General features: G+C 41.5%; 1 protein-coding gene across 1 annotated transcript in view; it reads left to right on the plus strand.

Moving 5' to 3' along the window:
- Positions 1–17,132, plus strand: part of VPS39 (VPS39 subunit of HOPS complex) — a 36,357-nt gene extending 19,225 nt beyond the window's left edge. Inside the window, exons 11-25 of the mRNA XM_090033354.1 lie at positions 77–206; positions 1,121–1,263; positions 1,844–1,987; positions 2,539–2,680; positions 3,073–3,159; positions 7,236–7,309; positions 8,100–8,198; positions 9,396–9,513; positions 10,063–10,191; positions 10,952–11,054; positions 13,135–13,180; positions 13,745–13,894; positions 14,068–14,202; positions 14,478–14,569; positions 15,937–17,132. Coding sequence (XP_089889480.1) covers positions 77–206; positions 1,121–1,263; positions 1,844–1,987; positions 2,539–2,680; positions 3,073–3,159; positions 7,236–7,309; positions 8,100–8,198; positions 9,396–9,513; positions 10,063–10,191; positions 10,952–11,054; positions 13,135–13,180; positions 13,745–13,894; positions 14,068–14,202; positions 14,478–14,569; positions 15,937–16,012 — 1,668 coding nt within the window. The 3' untranslated portion in view covers positions 16,013–17,132. The remainder of the gene's footprint in view (positions 1–76; positions 207–1,120; positions 1,264–1,843; positions 1,988–2,538; positions 2,681–3,072; positions 3,160–7,235; positions 7,310–8,099; positions 8,199–9,395; positions 9,514–10,062; positions 10,192–10,951; positions 11,055–13,134; positions 13,181–13,744; positions 13,895–14,067; positions 14,203–14,477; positions 14,570–15,936) is intronic.
- Positions 17,133–17,545: the final 413 nt, after the last annotated feature.

Genomic DNA, 17,545 nt, shown 5'->3' on the forward strand with positions numbered 1-17,545 from the left:
TGTTTGCCCCTTATTTCTCTAACTTGTATTTAAGCACAAGAACTCTTGATATTCATACGTTTTTGTGTTTGTGTAGGAAATGAAGGATGATTCAGATAGTGAGAAGCGGCAACAAATTCATCACATTAAGAACCTGTATGCTTTCAACCTCTTCTGCCAGAAGCGTTTTGATGATTCCATGCAAGTTTTTGCCAAGCTTGGTACAGGTAACTTGGTATAGGCTGGAATTGAGGAGTTTTGGAAAGGGGAGGCTACTGTAAATCTTTCTGGATTTGACTTAGAATGGAGCGGGGAAGAAAACCCCCATTGTCGTTAACTCGGCGATGAATTTATTCAGGCTTTTGTACATGGGGAAATAGCTTGGAATAGCTTTTCTTTACTGACTTCCTGTATGCGTGTACTTTTTCCTTATTAAAAGTGCCTTTGTGGCTTTAGCCTAATCCACATCACTTGTTCAGAATATCTTTGCATCTTCCTTATGTAGAGAAACTTTTTGGTGTTGAAATCCCCTAATGCCCTATCAAAAGTATTACTGGGTGGTCTAAGGGGTATCTGCTTTCCAATTCCTGCTGTCTCAGCATCATCCACTGCTAAAAACAAGTAATGACCTTGTGCCCAATTTCCTGTTCAACAGACATGAAGGTCTTGGAGTGAGAGCAAACAGCAGTCATGGGGAATTCTTTGAGTTATGAGTATAGAAAAGGATGAATGAATGGTTACTTTAGACTGCATCCCTGCACTAGTGTTTATTGGGAGACTCAAGAGGGTTACAACTCACTGACTTCTGAGGAGACGCGAGTGCCAGATTCAGTTTTGGAAAAAGCAAGCAGTTTTTGAAAATTTTATCTCTAGTGTCTAGAGAAAAAAATTAAGAGCTCTAAGAGTCCCAATTCTTGTAAACTAATGGGAATTAATAAATTCCATGAAACTGATACTTACACAATGATGGATAAGACAAATAATATGGGGATAGCTGGTTGCCAATCTGACAAGTGTTATGTAGTGTGGGTTTGTAGCTGAACAACTCTAATTACTAATTCTGTAAAAATATAGGATTTTGAAAAGCAAGATTTTGTGAGAATCACAAGTACTGATTGTATGTGGTTGTGTTTTTGCTTAGATCCTACACATGTAATGGGCTTGTATCCTGATCTGCTGCCTACTGATTATAGAAAGCAGTTGCAGTATCCCAACCCTTTGCCAGTGCTCTCTGGGGCTGAGCTTGAGAAGGCACACTTAGCTCTCATAGACTACCTAACACAGGTAAGTGCCATTACCCATCAACCTTTAGAAAGTGGGTTTTCACGTTTCCTGGACTTAAATAATTAAGAGAAATAAGTATTATTCTATGTTGAATTCTTTTAGCTAACTTGTCACATCTAGTGGAGGATACCACCAAAGGCCACTGGCAGTTTTGAAGTCTTACCTGACTTCTTTTATAGTGTAAAAGTTAACATAGATTAACAATATGCTTGCCTGAAAATGTAAAACTGATGTTTTGGAGATTTACCCCTCTAATGGCTGTAAGCAGTTATCAATTCTGTACTGCCATTTCCCTTCTTTTGACAAGAACATACTACAAAGAATACTTGTTCTTCAGCTTTGGCTTGGTAGAAGGTCTGGCAGTGGGTGTAAGAATGCTATTTCAACTATATTTCCTGTTGTCTGAGTCATGTAAGAACACACATTGAATCTATACTGAGATGCATGATGAGAGAAGTGGTGGGCATGTGTAATGAAAATCATAAGGGTGGTTTAGGTTGGCTGCCTTTTCCTTTCAAGTGATATTGACAGGTAAGTACATGGATTTTCTTTCTTTTTAATCCTATCTTGTGTTCTGCAGAAAAGAAGTCAGCTGGTAAAGAAGCTGAATGACTCGGACCACCAATCTAGCACCTCACCCCTCATGGAGGGAACACCCACAATCAAATCCAAAAAGAAGCTGCTGCAGATAATTGACACCACACTGCTTAAGTGTTACCTGCATGTGAGTTCCATGCCTGACCTGGACTGTGTTTGTCTGTAAAATGCAGCATCCACTGGGGATTTGGGATGGAGGAATTAGGATAAAGAATAAATTAATTTCAGATTTGAGCCTTGATCACTTCATGAGCTCCAAAAGCTCTCTGTAAATCTTAATTTGGCTTTGGCTTTTTCTTCATTAAGAACACACAGTTTCAGTGGGAAAAGGCCCTTTCAGATTGCAGAGACAAGTAAGCATGTTTTTCATTTAATTAAATCTTCCGCAGTTAACCAGATGAATATTGGAGATCTTCACTCCTGAGGGTGTTTGCTTGGGTTCTCCCCGGGTCCCTTTAAAGTGGCCTCCAACCTAGGGAGGGAAGTATTACTGATGCATCAGCCACTGGCCACTCTCTGTTCCCCCCGGACATCAAAGTGGAATTGCATGCAATAGGGACACAGTAGAAGACTTACTGTCAAATATTTGTTTCCTATGCTATTGACTCTTGTTGCTAACCATAAGCTTGGGATACCCAGTATGTGAATCAAGCACCCAATCTCCCCTCTTCCTTGTAGACAAATGTAGCTCTTGTGGCACCATTGCTACGTTTGGAGAACAATCACTGCCACATTGAAGAGAGTGAACATGTGTTGAAGAAGGCACATAAATACAGTGAACTGATAATACTATATGAGAAGAAAGGGTTGCATGAAAAAGGTAAGTGGAATTGAGGAGTGAATAGAAGCATATGTTTGCATCTTAATTCCTTTCTGGCAGGAACCCATTCATCCATTTTTAAACTTACAGCCAGTATTTGTGAATGGTTACATAGTGTCAGTCTCGATTTGATTGTTTTTTGTTAAGTCAACTTGTCATGTATTCATTCATGTTGTGCCTGACACATGCCATTGCCTGGACTTTTTTGTGCAACAAAGCCTGTGAGCAGGTATGCACAGGCATATTCCTTCCCAACGTACATTGTTCTGCTGGCATTGTGGGGAGGGCAAAAATATTTCTCTCTCCTCTGCCCCAAGTCTTTTGGAAACACAGTCTGAGGAAACTTTCTGAAACCAAAAAATAATTTCCTGACATCTCTGTTTTGCTAAAAGCTTTGCAGGTATTAGTGGATCAGTCAAAGAAAGCCAACTCACCATTGAAGGGTCATGAGAGGACAGTGCAATATCTACAGCATTTGGGTAAGCGCAAACCATGAGCATGCTGAGAATTTCCCTTTTAAAGGGACACTTCCTGTCTTCTTTCCTTCAATTTTGTATTGCTGTTCTACCTTTTTGTAGCTTGTAATGCTAGAAGGGATCATTGTTACCTTGTTTGACCTGCATTGTATACGCCACAGGACTTCCGTGAATAGAAAACAAACCAGTGTCTCTCTTTCAAAAACATCCCATTTTAATTTTAGAAATCGCTAATAATGCAGAATTTACCACAGACTTGGCTTAGTTGTTCAGTGTTTGCTTGCCCACATTGTTAAAATTTGTTCTCTATTGCTCATTCTGTATATTGTGAGCTCATACCCATTTGTTCTTGCTGTATGTATGTCTGCTAGACTGAAGAACCATTTGTAAAGTATTTCTTATATGTGCACATTGGAGATTTATATCCCTGATCACCTTATCCCTTAATAATCCTTCTGGTAAGTTAAGTAAGTTGGACTCCTGGATCTTTCTTAAAAAGTGGTTTACCATTTTGATCATTGTGGTTCTTTCGTAAGCCGTGACTCCTGTCCAGTTTTTCAACATCTTTCTTGAAACCCTAGCACCAGAACTGGGCATGGTATTCCTGTAACAGTCACAGCAGTGCCAACTGCAGCAGCAGTGTTAACCACTCTACCCTTACTCAGTATTTTTCTGTCCAAGGATTACAGTCCTTTTGGCCACAGCATCATTCTGAAAACTTGTGCTCAGCTAATTATGCCCATGACATAAGTCTTTCTTTGTTTTGTTCTTTTGTTCAGTGTAATACTTCCCCAGGATAGAGTGTACCTTTCTATTCCCAGAGGTGAACTTTAGCTGCATCAGTGCATATATTGTTTACCTATGTCCAGTTTACCCAGTGAATCCAGATGTGCTTTTGTCATCAGCAGCCTGTCTTCCTTACTTACCATTCTTCTAATCTTTCTTCTAGGTCACTTGGTAAATAGTGACAGACCGACAGAGCCTACTGGTACCACGTCTGCTTGGTTCTGAGACTGAACTTTTAGACTTTCTAAAGCATTCCTGTAGCAGGCTCAAGACAGTCTGCTCAGTGTTTGCTCTAGTGGTCAAACCAGCCTGCTTGTGCTCCTTGGTCTCCTCTTTCTGCCTCCTCCTTCTCATCTGCCATGACCTGATCTTTAGGGTTTTTAATAAGGGAGGCTGTCGACAGAGACTGCGTAGTCTAGGTATCTTTTCTCAGGGTGTGATCCTGTGGGCTACTCTGCCCCCAAATCCTATGGGATGAGACTCCTTTGAGACAACCTCAACTGAGCCTTACTAGCAATAATTGTGACCACCAGCAGCCCTCATAGTCATGTGCATGCCTTGCAGATGTTAGTTATATCAGTTACCTGTCTTACGAGGCACTTTGCTTCAATATACAGTTTGGCTGTCCTGGCTTCTATCCCCTTTCTCTAGCTGGGCTCCTTTAGCCTAGGCCCATAGCACTGGCCCAGAGCTCCAGCCCCTCTGACTGTGGGCCCTGGCCCTGTTTTTTGCCTCCTTGGGGTATGACCCTTGGCCCTCACAGCTCCACATCTTACCCTAGCAGGGTCCTAAGCCTTGGCGTGCCTCACCTCTGCAGTCACCCCTTACTGCCACTTCCAGTCTGCTGATTAACTTCAACATGGAAGTAAGCTGTGGCTCTCCCCCCCCCACAAAAAAAAAACCAAAAAAACAAAACCAAATAAACCCCAAAACCCCAAACAAACAACCCTTTCCTCACTGGGTAAACACAGTATCAAAAGGAAATGAGCCACTGCTTTAACAAAAGTCTTCTCACTCCAGGAAAACAAAAACGGCAGGTGAGAGTGAGCCTCTTTGGCATGTGACACCTGATGCTTCCTGAGCTCTCAGCGTAGGGCCTCTGGAAAACTGTCGCCTGTCATGCAAGAACTGCTGTGTGGCTTCCCTTACCCAGGGGGCACCTTCCCTTGCTACCTGAAAAGCCTTTCTGGCTTTGAGCTCGTTCTCCCATCTAATTGCCTGTTTCTTCCTCAGCCTGCACAGGGGGCTAGGAGCTCTGTGACACGGGTCTTTCCAGTCCAGACTGTTTGTTCCCATGTTCTGATCTCTGTTGCTGTCTGTTTCTCCTTGGCTGAGTAACAAGGTTCAGGTCCCCTCTTACAGTGCCATATATATTTATTTATTTTTTTAAATCTTATTTTTTTGTCCAGTGTATAAATTAAGATGTCACATACTATCATGTCAGACACCTTGCAGAAGTTTAGGTTTACTTGTTTTCTAACGTAGTCTCAATACAACTCTTTATCTCACCATTAGCCTGACAAGAACTCTCTTTTATAAATCTGTGTTGATTTGGCACTTGCCTGCTGTGATTTGATTGATCAAGTCTTTATGAATCCTCCTGTCCCTTTGCCTGGGAGCACTGACAGGCTTAACTATCCAGGTAATCCGTGTTTTAGCCATTTAAAGTATTATAATATTTAATTTTCTTCCAAGCCTTTGGAACTCTTTTCCCAGTGCTCCAGGACTTACTGAAAATCAATGATCCATACTGTTCTTCACCCAGCTTCTTTAAAACTTTCAGATACAAATTATTTGAATCGGCTGATTCAGATGTTTTAACTTGGCTTTCTTGAGTTACTGTTGGAAAAGAAAGTGTTTCTTTGATTCCATAAGATAGCAATATATAATTTGGATTTTCCCCAAATACTGAACAGAAACATTTACTGCTTCTGCCCTTTGTGTATTGCTGAATCGACCATTACTCTCTCTTAATGGATCAGTTCCATTGTTGGATTCCTTTAGTTCCTTACTGAAGGACTTTTACTGTTTTGTCCACTGATTTTCTTATCTTTGTACTTCCCTTAACTACCTTTCATAGTTCATGGGTGTTAACTTCTTATGCGTCTTCCCTTTACCCATTTTGGGTACAATTTTTAAAAAAAATACTTTCACTTTACAGCTAGCAGTGCTGCGTTTTTAAACAGATAAGGTTTGGGGGAATCTTGGAAAATTTCCTTGAACTGTACTCAGTCCTGGCGTTTCAGTTTTTGTTTGTTTGTTCTTTTTTGTTTTTTCATTCTTTCTCCCAGCTGATGTGGTCCATAACTTTCAGTATATTAAACTGGCCCTTTTTAAAGCATCAAACAAATATCATGGGTTTGGGTTCCACACTTCTTCTGTGTAAAGAAAACAACCAAATTAAGCAGACTGAGTTCTGGGAGGGTCTGTGTATTGTGTTTTACAGAACCTAATACAGTGGACCTGGTTCTTCACTGGGACTTCTAGGTCTTGGGGCAGTGGTTCTCAACCTTTTTGGACTCAAGGCAACCCTCCAGTAACTTTTGCGAATGGAGTGGCACATACCAAAAAAAAAAAAGAAGAAGAAAAAGATTACGGTGCTGTCTAGGGCTGTGCAGTTTCAGTTGCCGATATGAGTTAGAGAAGATTCAGCCTGATTTGGTGGCCGAATCATCGAATCCAGATTGAGTTGGGAGACCCATTAAAAGCTCTAAATTGATTTGAAGCATCTGAATTGATTTTGGAAAAAATTTGGCAATTTTAGAAGGTGGTCTTTCTTGCAGGGGAACAAACTGAGAAGGGGCGGAGGGGGGGAAAGACTTCTCTGATATTGACATCTGTAGCTGGCCAGCGATTGATCTTTCCCCGAGTTCCCTTCTAATCACAGTGCTGTGGGGGAGGGATGTAGAAACAGCATATAAGGCTCTGTGTGAATCCTTTCTCTCCTTGTGAGCTGTCTGTCTGGAAGCAACAATATGTGAGAGGTGCTGGCTTCTCGGCCTCTTGAAGGCTCAGATCAAGTGTAGAAAACATTTTTGCCTTATACCTGGTTTGTGTTTTGCTTCCAGGTTTTGCATCTTCCTTTACAGTTACCTGTCACAGCCAACTTTTTTAGCAGGGTTATCCTTAAGATTAGAATTAAAAAAAAAAAAAAAATTTTAAAAGTGAAAATAATTTATTTTAAAAGAAATTTGTTGTTCATGGTGATTTTTTTTCAAGCTGTGAAAATGCAAACTATAAAGACAAATTCAGTTTTACTTTCATGTAGTCACTTTCTATTCCTTGTTCTGTAGGCTCAGAGAACTTGCACTTGGTGTTCTCCTATTCTGTCTGGGTGCTCAGAGACTTTCCTGAAGATGGGCTGAAGGTAAGAATGGCTGCAGCAAATATCTTATCTTATTTCTTAAAGTTGCATCTAGCACAGAGTACTTTGGGTGAATCTCATATCTTTTATTAGACCAACTTAACGTCCTTAGACCAACACGGCTACTACCTATACCCATCTAGAACAGTGGCATTTGTTCATTTTTTTTCTTCGGCTTGGTGAGCTGGGTCTGAGAGTCCAGTTATTGCTATAGAACTTCAGTGGAAAGTTCAGGTTTTCACTTTATATTCAATATAGATCCTGTAGCAAATGATGTGCCTGGTAATGGACCAAGGAAATGTGGTCCTTCATGTCCTTGTCTTGATGTCTTAAGAATGAACTTATTGGAATAGTTTTGTTTGTTCTGGATCTCTTCTGTCCACACTGTCATCTGAAAGAGGAACTTTTGCTACAAAAAAAATTCTGCAAGAAGAATGCAGTATGGAATTCCATTCTGTACATTTAAGTACAGATAGAAGAGAAATTTGCTATTTCTGTCTATTATAGCTTTTGAACGGGCTGCCTGTTCCTGTTCTTGGTTAGAGGTGGGTAACTTTGTGAAAGGGTGTGTATGTTTTACCTTAGGCAGCAGTAGAGCAATTAGTGTGGCTCTTCTGTGTGCTATTTCGTATCAGAAACAGAGGTTAAATCTGCTGTTCTGATTCTTTACTGACTCCCATAGTTGATGTGGACTTGTGAAGTACAGTGCAGTATTTTTGATTCCTGCACTGCAGAACACTGAGACTACAGACCTAATTAAAATCAGCCTAAGTAGAAATGTTGTTTTTGGCAGATATTTACAGAAGACCTCCCTGAAGTAGAAGCCTTGCCACGGGACAAAGTGCTCAACTTCTTGATAGAAAACTTCAAAAATCTGGCTATTCCTTACCTGGTAAGAGCATAAAAAGATTTGGCTTTCAGTGCTTTGTCACGTGATTGTTTAGTTTCCCAGAACATTGCAGTTTGTGTGGAGAGCAGTAACTTCTCCCTGAGGTGCAAAAAAAATGCAGGTAATCAGAAGTGGAAGTTGAGTGGGACTTGAGAAGGCTAAAAATAGCTCCTGTGGATATGGACAGAAAATAATCTGAAGTGCTCCAAATCCTGCTCTATATTTGTTTTTTTTCAGGTCCATGCATTTACCTCCAATCCCCAGCGCACTTCAAAATGTCCATGAAAGCACATAGCAGTGGTTGTCTCCAGTCAGGGGAATGGAGAGCAGGAATCTCTGCATGCCTTTTGGGCTGATTTATAGAGGTTCCATAGGAGAGCCAAGCACACAGGATAGTGCTTATTGCTTCTCTGCTTTGCTCTTCTTCCTGCTGTGAGATGGCAGTGTGGGATGCTGGGAGAGTAAGCAATCCTCTGTAACTCTTCTGGAATGTGCTGATATGTTTTAGGAAGTGCAGTGACCTTTACTGAAGTGGTTAATCAGGTGTGAACATCTACACCCATGGTGTTTGTAGTGCTTCAAAGACACTGGGGCCACGTCCAAACGAGTGTGGCCATGCAGAATGTGTTGCTGCAGACAGGGCTGTAGCACCACATACTGCACATTCAGTTGTTCTCTGTGCTGCAAGGGAGCAGTGTGGAGGGTGTCTTTTCTTGGCCCCTGGATATCTGGGCAGGGAAAAAGGTGGAGTGGTGCACGCTGTAGTAGCGTGTGCCACCTGAAGTTGGAGCCTGGCTCGCTGGAGCCATGCTCCACTGCTAGCTAGTCTCTGTGTGGCAGGATCGCCAGTGTTGTAGCCCCAGGAGGCCTCCAGAACCCCAGGTAAGGCTGCTGGGGCCAGCCCAGTGCTGATCCCAGCCTTCTCTACCCCATCCGGGGTAACTTGCCTTATGTCGGAGCACATGCGGCACAGGTGTTCCCCAGGAGCAACTAGCAGTGGCACAAGGTATGCTGCCGCTAGTTGTCCCCAGGGAACCAAACATCCATGCGTGTGTGGATGGAGCCTTGGGGTGCTTCAATCAGAACATTTGCCCATAAACTACCTTACAAGAGTATAGAATTGTTATCTACACTCTGTTAAAGCACTTCCTGGAGAAAGAGGAAACTTTTTTTACCTTGAACGTGTGTGTGCATTCATAGGAACACATCGTCTATGTCTGGGAGGAGACTGGCTCAGACTTCCACAACCGCCTGATCCAGCTGTACTGTGAGAGAGTGCAGTCGTTAATGAAGGAATATCTCAGCACCTTCCCTCCAGGTACCTCCCTCTATGCTCCTCTTTGCCTGCAGCAACATGTTGGCAATAACACAGGAAGGGAAAGTAGTGGACAGTAGTCTTAAGATCTCCCAAATTTAAGATTCCATTCACTATTGCACATCAAAGGGGGGAAAAAAGAGCAGTCTTGCAATTCAAAAGAACTGCACAAATAGTGGAAGTATATGGAGATTTTAATTTCTTATGCTAAAGGAATTCTAGGAAATAGAAGGTACTATTGTCCTGGCCTTATGGAGTTGAGATGACTCACATGACTCCTGGCAAGTTACAAAAAAGGAAGCATTCTTCACTTCATAATCTGCCCTATCTTCTCTGTTGGAATATTATCAAAGTCTATTTTCTTCTGCTCTGTAAAGTTCATGAACAGCTTTTCTTCTGCACCTCGTCCCCAGGGCAGTTTAAACAGCATTTGACTCTTTACTCAGAATAATTTGGGGAGGATATATACTTTGCTGCTCTTTCACATTATTGTGGCGAAGTTGTACAATACTAACTTCTTGGGTTTTTTTGTCTTTTGTCTGCCTTCTATAGATAAAACTCCACTGCCTGCTGGAGAAGAGGAAGGAGAACTGGGGGAATACCGGGGAAAGCTCCTTGCCTTTCTTGAGATTTCTAGTTGCTATGAACCTAGCCGGCTTATCAGTGACTTCCCTTTTGATGGTGAGTTGTTAGTCACGCAAAACTAGTTTCTTTCCATCTGAACCTAGTTTCTCTTCTGCACAGCAAAATCTCAATTGTTCTTTCTTTAAAAAGACCATGGTAACTAGAAATGGAAAAGAACTAGTAGGTCAGTAGTTGTCAAAAGTTTGCTTGCCTACCAGTAAGTACCAGACACAGTGAAATTCCCCTTTTGCATCTGTGTTGGCCTGAGATGAGGTAATGCTTGGCTTCCCTCTGAAACAGGTGAGCTTCATTTGCTCTAAACAAACATTGGGGTTTGGAGCATCCTAAGCTTGTTGCTGGGGAGAGCATATGTAATAGAAAATGTTGGTGCCAAGCATTAAAATAAATAGAGGAACTCATAAATGTGTTGAGGAACTCTGATGTCATCTAGTCCAGTGGAGGACAACTTTTTTGACAGGTGTGCCATAGATTAACCCAGCGCCCTCCCTGAATGCCGCTCTGATCCTTTTCCCCTGTCCAGTTGACTGTGCTGCTTTCTGTTTCCCTGTCCCTGTTAACCCCTGCTGCCTGTCCCTGTGTTCCACACATGCAAACTGCCTGTCTTAAAGATTGGCCACTTCTGATCTAGTCAGTATCTTTTCACCCATTGTTCAGACATCAGTCTGACTTTTCTTAACTCTGTTGCTGCTTCTGTCCACAACGTCGCCCAGTTGCTTGTTCTTTTCCATAATGGAGCTGGCTGTCTGGTCATATATCTGAAGCAGGGATAGATTAATCATTCATTCTCTTGACCCAGGGCTCCTGGAAGAGCGTGCCCTATTGTTGGGTCGTATGGGGAAGCATGAACAAGCCCTCTTCATTTATGTCCACATTCTGAAGGATACCAAAATGGCTGAAAAGTAAGTCTCCCTTAATATCAGTTCTTAAGGTTTGGCTTGCTCTCTCCGCTGTGGGAGGAAGGTAATTGGACATGTGGTTGGAGCATGACAGGCTCTCTAACCCTTTGGGATATGCAGTCTTCCTTGCTTGCTTGCTGGTTTGAGCTAGCCCTTTACACATTGTCTGATCAAGGTTGCATTGCTAGCCTTTTTGAGAGGCTGGCCTTCCATTTATTTGAATGCCCCAATCAGGAATCTTCTGTCTCTACATGGATTTATTTCAGTCTTAAATTACAGGTAGTTTAATAGTCATTGATAGGCTCTTTTGGTTTTTCACTGTGTAGAACTTAAGCTCCTCTGTCAGTTTCTCGCAGGTGTCTACTTGTTATTTGCCTTCATTTAGCTATGAATAGTTCTTGATAGGCCTTAGATGTATCTTATCTTTTTTGGATAGATTAAATTAATTTTGCTGAAAATAAAATTAACTAGCACCTAATTATTGGTAGGTATGTTTCAAACAGTTTAGTGTTCCTTGGTACCTAAACAGTGGGCCTGGTAAATTTTAAACCTTTGCGTAACTTTTAACTGAAGGGATATTGGGAGCCATTCACCCCAGGATGAAACAAACAGCATGTAGTAATAATAACTCTATTTTTTTTCCTTTGTATTTCATATGATTTCCATTTACTGACTATTTTGCCCCAGGACATCTTTGTTTCCAGGCTGTCTTCATAGTCAGCTTGAGAAGTCTCTTTGGTTTGGGTTTTTTGTTTTAATTGTTTTGTATAATGTGGCTGTATAGTAATGGCTTGGGCTGAGATGGGAGTGGCTTTAGACTTAAAACTGCCTATTCTCCAGAACCATATGGAGCTGAGCATTTTTAACACACTTTTTTCATTTGGCATTAACTAGTCATTATTTAGTTACAATTACTTTAATTTAGCAGGTCTGAGCTATCCGGAGTGGAGTACATATAACTTTTAGTCTAGGGACAGACATTCAAAAAGCCTGAGACCTGAATTGATTCAATCCCTGCGGGTTAGTCTAACCTGATAGGCTGAACTGGTTTGAAACTGGACAGGCATTCTCTCTGGACTGAAGAAATTTGGGCACATGCCCACAGTAGCTCAAGCTAGAAGCTGGGGGGTGCTAGAGCAGTCCTCCCTTCCCTTCTGCAGGGAGCTGAGCTGAGAGGGGCACAGCCAGGCTCCAGCAGGATTCTCTCATTAGGGAGGTCTGCCTGCCTGGTCCCAGGCTTTTCCCCCTTGGCAGCTTAAGGGGTGGGAGTATTGGTAGCCCCCAGCCCCAGGCTAACACTTTTGAGGCAAGGCGGGGTTTGCAGTACATATATTTGTTGATGATACAGAATGCTTCCATCTCCCTTCCTGCATCAACACACTGTCTGCAGCAAACTGACAGGCGAGCAAACAAAGGTTGGTGGGGAGGGCTGATAACGGTCTTTATCACCTGATTAGCAAAACAATACCTTCTCTCCTCATTACTTCAGATTTAAACAGCTTACTGGCTGACCTGTTGATTTAGCTCCAGAGGCCCTAAGCAGTCAGTGTTCTGTCTGCCTGTCCCAGTGAAGTTGGAGAGAGACTTGCACAGAGACGCATCTTGGCATTAGCTAGTGTACTGCATGCTGGCTATGGTCCTTGCTGTGGCAGAGAGGAGGAAGGGATCTCTGCTTAAGTAGCGAGTGGTGGGGAGAAGGGAGGGGAACACAGGGAAGCCAGGCAGACCCTGCTGTGCCTGCAAATCTGTGCTGAGCTCCTGCTGTGGAGCAGAGAGCCCTTCCCAGCCCAGAGAGCATGCTGGGGGACTCTGATTTAACTTAAAGCAAGGGGTCTGGGACAGATACTGCATAAACTGGTTTGAGCCAAATCAGTTAAGTCTGATACTGTGTTCAACCAGGTTTATCTCAGACTGGTTTCAACCATTTTCAAACTGGTTTCTATGCACTGAACATCTGTTCTGTTACAAGTTTAAACCAATTTCTGATCACTTAAACCAGTTTGTGTAATGTCTGTCTCTAACCTTATGTACTTCTGGGTTTCAACACTATCTCTACTTTACACTTAATTCTTCTCTGTTCTAGTTACTGCCACAAACATTATGACAGAAACAAAGATGGTAGCAAAGATGTGAGTAGCTTTATTTTCGAATTCTTGCTTTTTATGAGAGAAGTGTCTGAATGTCATCTGACTGCCTATTACAATGCTGCCTCTTGTAGAAGTTCATGCAGAATGACTCGGGCAGGCAGGATCCCCAATACAGTTTCATGTACATTTTGTGCATCTTCTGTTTGGGAGTATCTGGGCAAAGTTTTGATGATATACAAGTTGGGGCAGAATCCAGAATTCATACTTCTGAGGCCTGTTGATGAGGTTTTAAAAAAAAAAAAAGAAAAGAAAAAGCCCGTGTACCTTGGTTTGGTGTTTTAAAGACAATAACTCAGTTCAAATGCTCTCAACATATGTTGAGGGAGGAAAGGTATAATTTTACATCTTCCTTACAGCATAAAACATGAGTAGTAAAAGACTTGAAAAATGTTTAGTATATAAGAGCTACACAAGCCAACATCTTGTTTGCCAAAATTCTTGTCTGACTCGTGTTATGGTGTATTGCAAAGGTCTCCCATAATGGTCTGAATACAGCAGTATATGCTTACCATATTTCAGTGCATTCATTTTATTTGTGTTAAACAGGTGTATCTGTCTCTGCTCCGAATGTATCTATCACCACCTAGTGTTCATTGTGTGGGGCCGATCAAGATGGAACTGCCAAAGCCTGAAACCAATCTCCCAGCTGCCTTGCAGGTTCTAGAATTGCACCACAGCAAATTGGATACAACTAAGGTAAAGAAGCCTTTTGTCATATGTGGTGTGAATATCTGTAGAACCTGGGGGAGCAGAATAAAAGATACAGGAATAGGGGGTATGTTCAGTTCCTAAAAGAATCTGGCTAAAATGACTCTTTCCCAATTTGGTTCCTTTATGCTCCTTTTCTGACTCATTCTCGTCTATACTAGGCAATAAATCTGCTCCCAGCAAATACACAAATTAGTGAGATTAGAATCTTCCTAGAAAAGGTCCTTGAGGAAAATGCCCAGAAGAAGCGATTCAATCAAGTACTCAAGAATCTTCTCCATGCAGAATTCCTTAGGGTATGTACCTACCTATGCATCATGTATTATGGAGTGATTTTTTTTTTCCAAGAAATTTATGTAAATACTAAAAAGTTAGTTCTTTCCTTTTAGATATGGGAAAGACCTGCTCTCTAGATGATGCTGTGGTGTAGCCAAAATTAGCAGATACATGTTAAGCAGTACATCACAACTCCACATTTCAAGAGATCAGGGAATATAAAGATGGATTGGCTAATATGGCAAGTGGTTTTGGTGCAGTATTGTTTTCTAACCAACTTCTCATTCTTTTACAGGTTCAGGAGGAGCGGATTTTGCATCAGCAGGTAAAATGTATCATCACGGAGGAGAAGGTATGCACTGTGTGTAAGAAGAAAATAGGGAATAGGTGAGTGATGCGTTTCTCAAAGGACTTTGTACAGAAAAAAGGAGTCTGATTTAGTTTTATAGATTCAACTCCAGTAAGTCAGGGTATAGAAATCAAGAGCAGACAGCTTAGGGTTGACCTTTCAGGATCATCCGATGAATTGGAAATAGTATTTATAGCAGAGTGGTTAAAACTGCCTAAGCTCTTGATGCAGTAAAGATGAACTGTGAGAGAGTTCTTCCTACTTGTGCAAAAAATACACTTTCTGAATTTTCCAAAGGATTTTCACATCTCTAATAAATCACTGAGGTCATGAGACTGTTCCTACAAGGATGGCGAAACAAGTAGATGGTAGGCTTACTAAGGGTGTTGACAGCATAACAAGTAACTTCCTAACTTGGAGGTCAGAGCTCTTTATGAACATAAATTGAGTTTACATGCAGCGACCCTCTTGTGGGTAGTGCATAGTTTCTTTACATAATTCTTCACAGTTGAGAGTGGCACAGCTGTGATGGTCTGAGAGATTTACTCTGCAATCTGAAACCTGTTTGTGGTGATTGCTGCCTTCTGCCCCCTAACCGACTTGCATTTCAGATGCTGATGATTATCATTGCATCTGAGTGGTCTCAAGACCTCTGGTAATATTTCCCTTCTCTTGCTCCTTTCCTTATCCCTAGAGTTTTTGGGACTACATTTGCAATCTGTATGGTGTGGACATTTGCATTCCACTTGCTGCTTTTTCTTCATTCCTTTCTGTGATTTGAGCTCTAATACAAGTCAGTTGCATTACCTGACTACTTTCAGCTATTGTTACTTTTGGTGGGAATAAGCTCCTTTTCTCTGAGTCGTGACATTCAGAATCATATGGGGACTAGATCTCATTACAGGCTGTTTAAGGAGCATAGTTAGCTGTCCAAAAGATCATTGACTTATTGGCATGTAGATCCAGTTTTCCTCTTTAAGTACACTGGTGGTGCTGACTCTAGGTGATCGCTGTAATGCCATATTGTTAGGGTTAGTATGTGCTGTGTAGTTCATTTTGGTTAACTTGAGCCTTGCTAAACCTTTTACAGGTCAGTTCAGATTTTTAAAAAGTGATAATTGGGTGATTCCATGTGTAGCAGTGATTCCCCTCCCTCACTCCCCCCAGTTGAACCTTTTGAAGAGAAACATTTGAGTGACACCACAGTAAGATCCAGCTGAGTTGGTTTAGTTCAGATTTTGCCAATACAGTGCAGTCTTAGACCAGTGAGAAGGTGCCAGTTTTACATGGGCATTTTTCTGCCCTTAGCACAAATGAAACTTCAATCATTTGTATACTGAAGAAAGAAGAACCTGGGTTTTGCTTGTATTGACAATTTAACTTGTATGCTGTTCTGTCTTCACAGTGCGTTTGCCAGATATCCTAATGCAATAGTTGTACATTATTTCTGCTCCAAAGAAGTCAATGCAGTGGACACCTGACTACATGCTCATGGATTTAGTAGACTTTCATGGTCACAATATTAATCTGACATGCAGAAGTGAAATGATGCCTTTCTGAAATTTTGAAGCTTATTGCCAGGAGCAACTTACAAATGACTTCTCTTGAGTATCTGTGGATGGACTACACCTATAACTTGGCAATATAGACTTAATAGAAAATTGACCTTTTTTAACCTTATTGTTAAAGAGCTGGCAACTGTATTGTGTCTCTTCATGTGTAGAGATGAGGAAGAATGGAAATGGACCAGCAATGAGTTTGTATTGCACTCCGAATCTTTCAAATTAGTTTTCAGATGCATCTAAGTATTTACCAATGAGGTCAAATTTTAAAGTAAATTTTTTCTATTTAATGTAAAACCTTTTTGATTTGGCCTTGTTTGTGGCTCATACTGCTATCCCTCAAAGGGGCAAATATCCTTAAATCATTGCAGCTGTATCAGCATTGCATTGAAATCTACTTTAATCCACAAAGTCTGTTGGGGTTGGGGAAAGGCTTTTGTGCCTGGTACTTCTAGAACTAGTATGTCTAAATTCCTCATTCTCCCAATATTTGGAATAACTAGATGTGTGCCAAGGGAGTATTATCCTTCATGCTTGGTGTATGCTCTCACCTTCTGATTTACAGAAGCTTTATGTGGGAGATGGGTCACGCATGATAGGTTCCACTGGTGAATATTTTGTTTAGAGGTATGTAAACAGAATTAACTTGTACTTTTTGCACTGTATGCTGTAACTCCCAGCATGAGCAGAAGTTCTGAAAAGTAGCAGAGACTATCTGAAAAAGGGAGAGTTCATATCTGCACTTGTACTGAAACAAAACAAGCATCCTCTGAAAATAATGCTTTTAACAGGGACTGAACTATAGCTATTGCTTGAGCTTCTAGATTGCATTTGTTTTTCCTGTATACGTAAACAGCTCTTCAGTCTCCAGTTCACACTTCAGCACTGAAGTAACGCACAGTTTGTATTTCTGGCAGTATTTTGAGTGCTTTAGATCAATCCTGTTCTGCTCAGGCTGGTACTGTTCTTGATTTTTCTTTCACTTTGGCCAGCGGTCTCTAAATACAGAAACTGGGTTGTAGCATACTCCTTTATAGACTGTAATATTTTTGTCTAACTTATTTTTCCACACACTTTATAGTGTTACCAGATTTGCCCATTACTTTGGGGTGTGCTCATTTATTAGGGATACATTTCTAGGGTCTTGGTAATTCTATTAATGTGCTGCTTGTGTTACTTGTGTTTCTATACGGAGCTGTATCTCTCCCTTCTGCAAGCCCTCACCCCCAATGGAGCTATCTTGCAGGACTCAGTTTCAGTGGGGCTGGGTTCCTCCAGTCACCAAATCAGTCATACACACAAACACACACAGATTAACGTGACACGCCTGACCTGGCCGGGTTGATCAGCATGGACAGGCTGACACCCTCATATGCCAAGAATCAGTTCATCAGAGCAACAATAAACTACAGTCAGACACAAGCACACAGTTAAACAGAATACCTCTGAATC

This window comes from Crocodylus siamensis, chromosome 2 (genome assembly GCF_052110815.1).
Source record: "Crocodylus siamensis isolate JL-2025a chromosome 2, ASM5211081v1, whole genome shotgun sequence".
Taxonomy (NCBI): domain Eukaryota; kingdom Metazoa; phylum Chordata; order Crocodylia; family Crocodylidae; genus Crocodylus; species Crocodylus siamensis.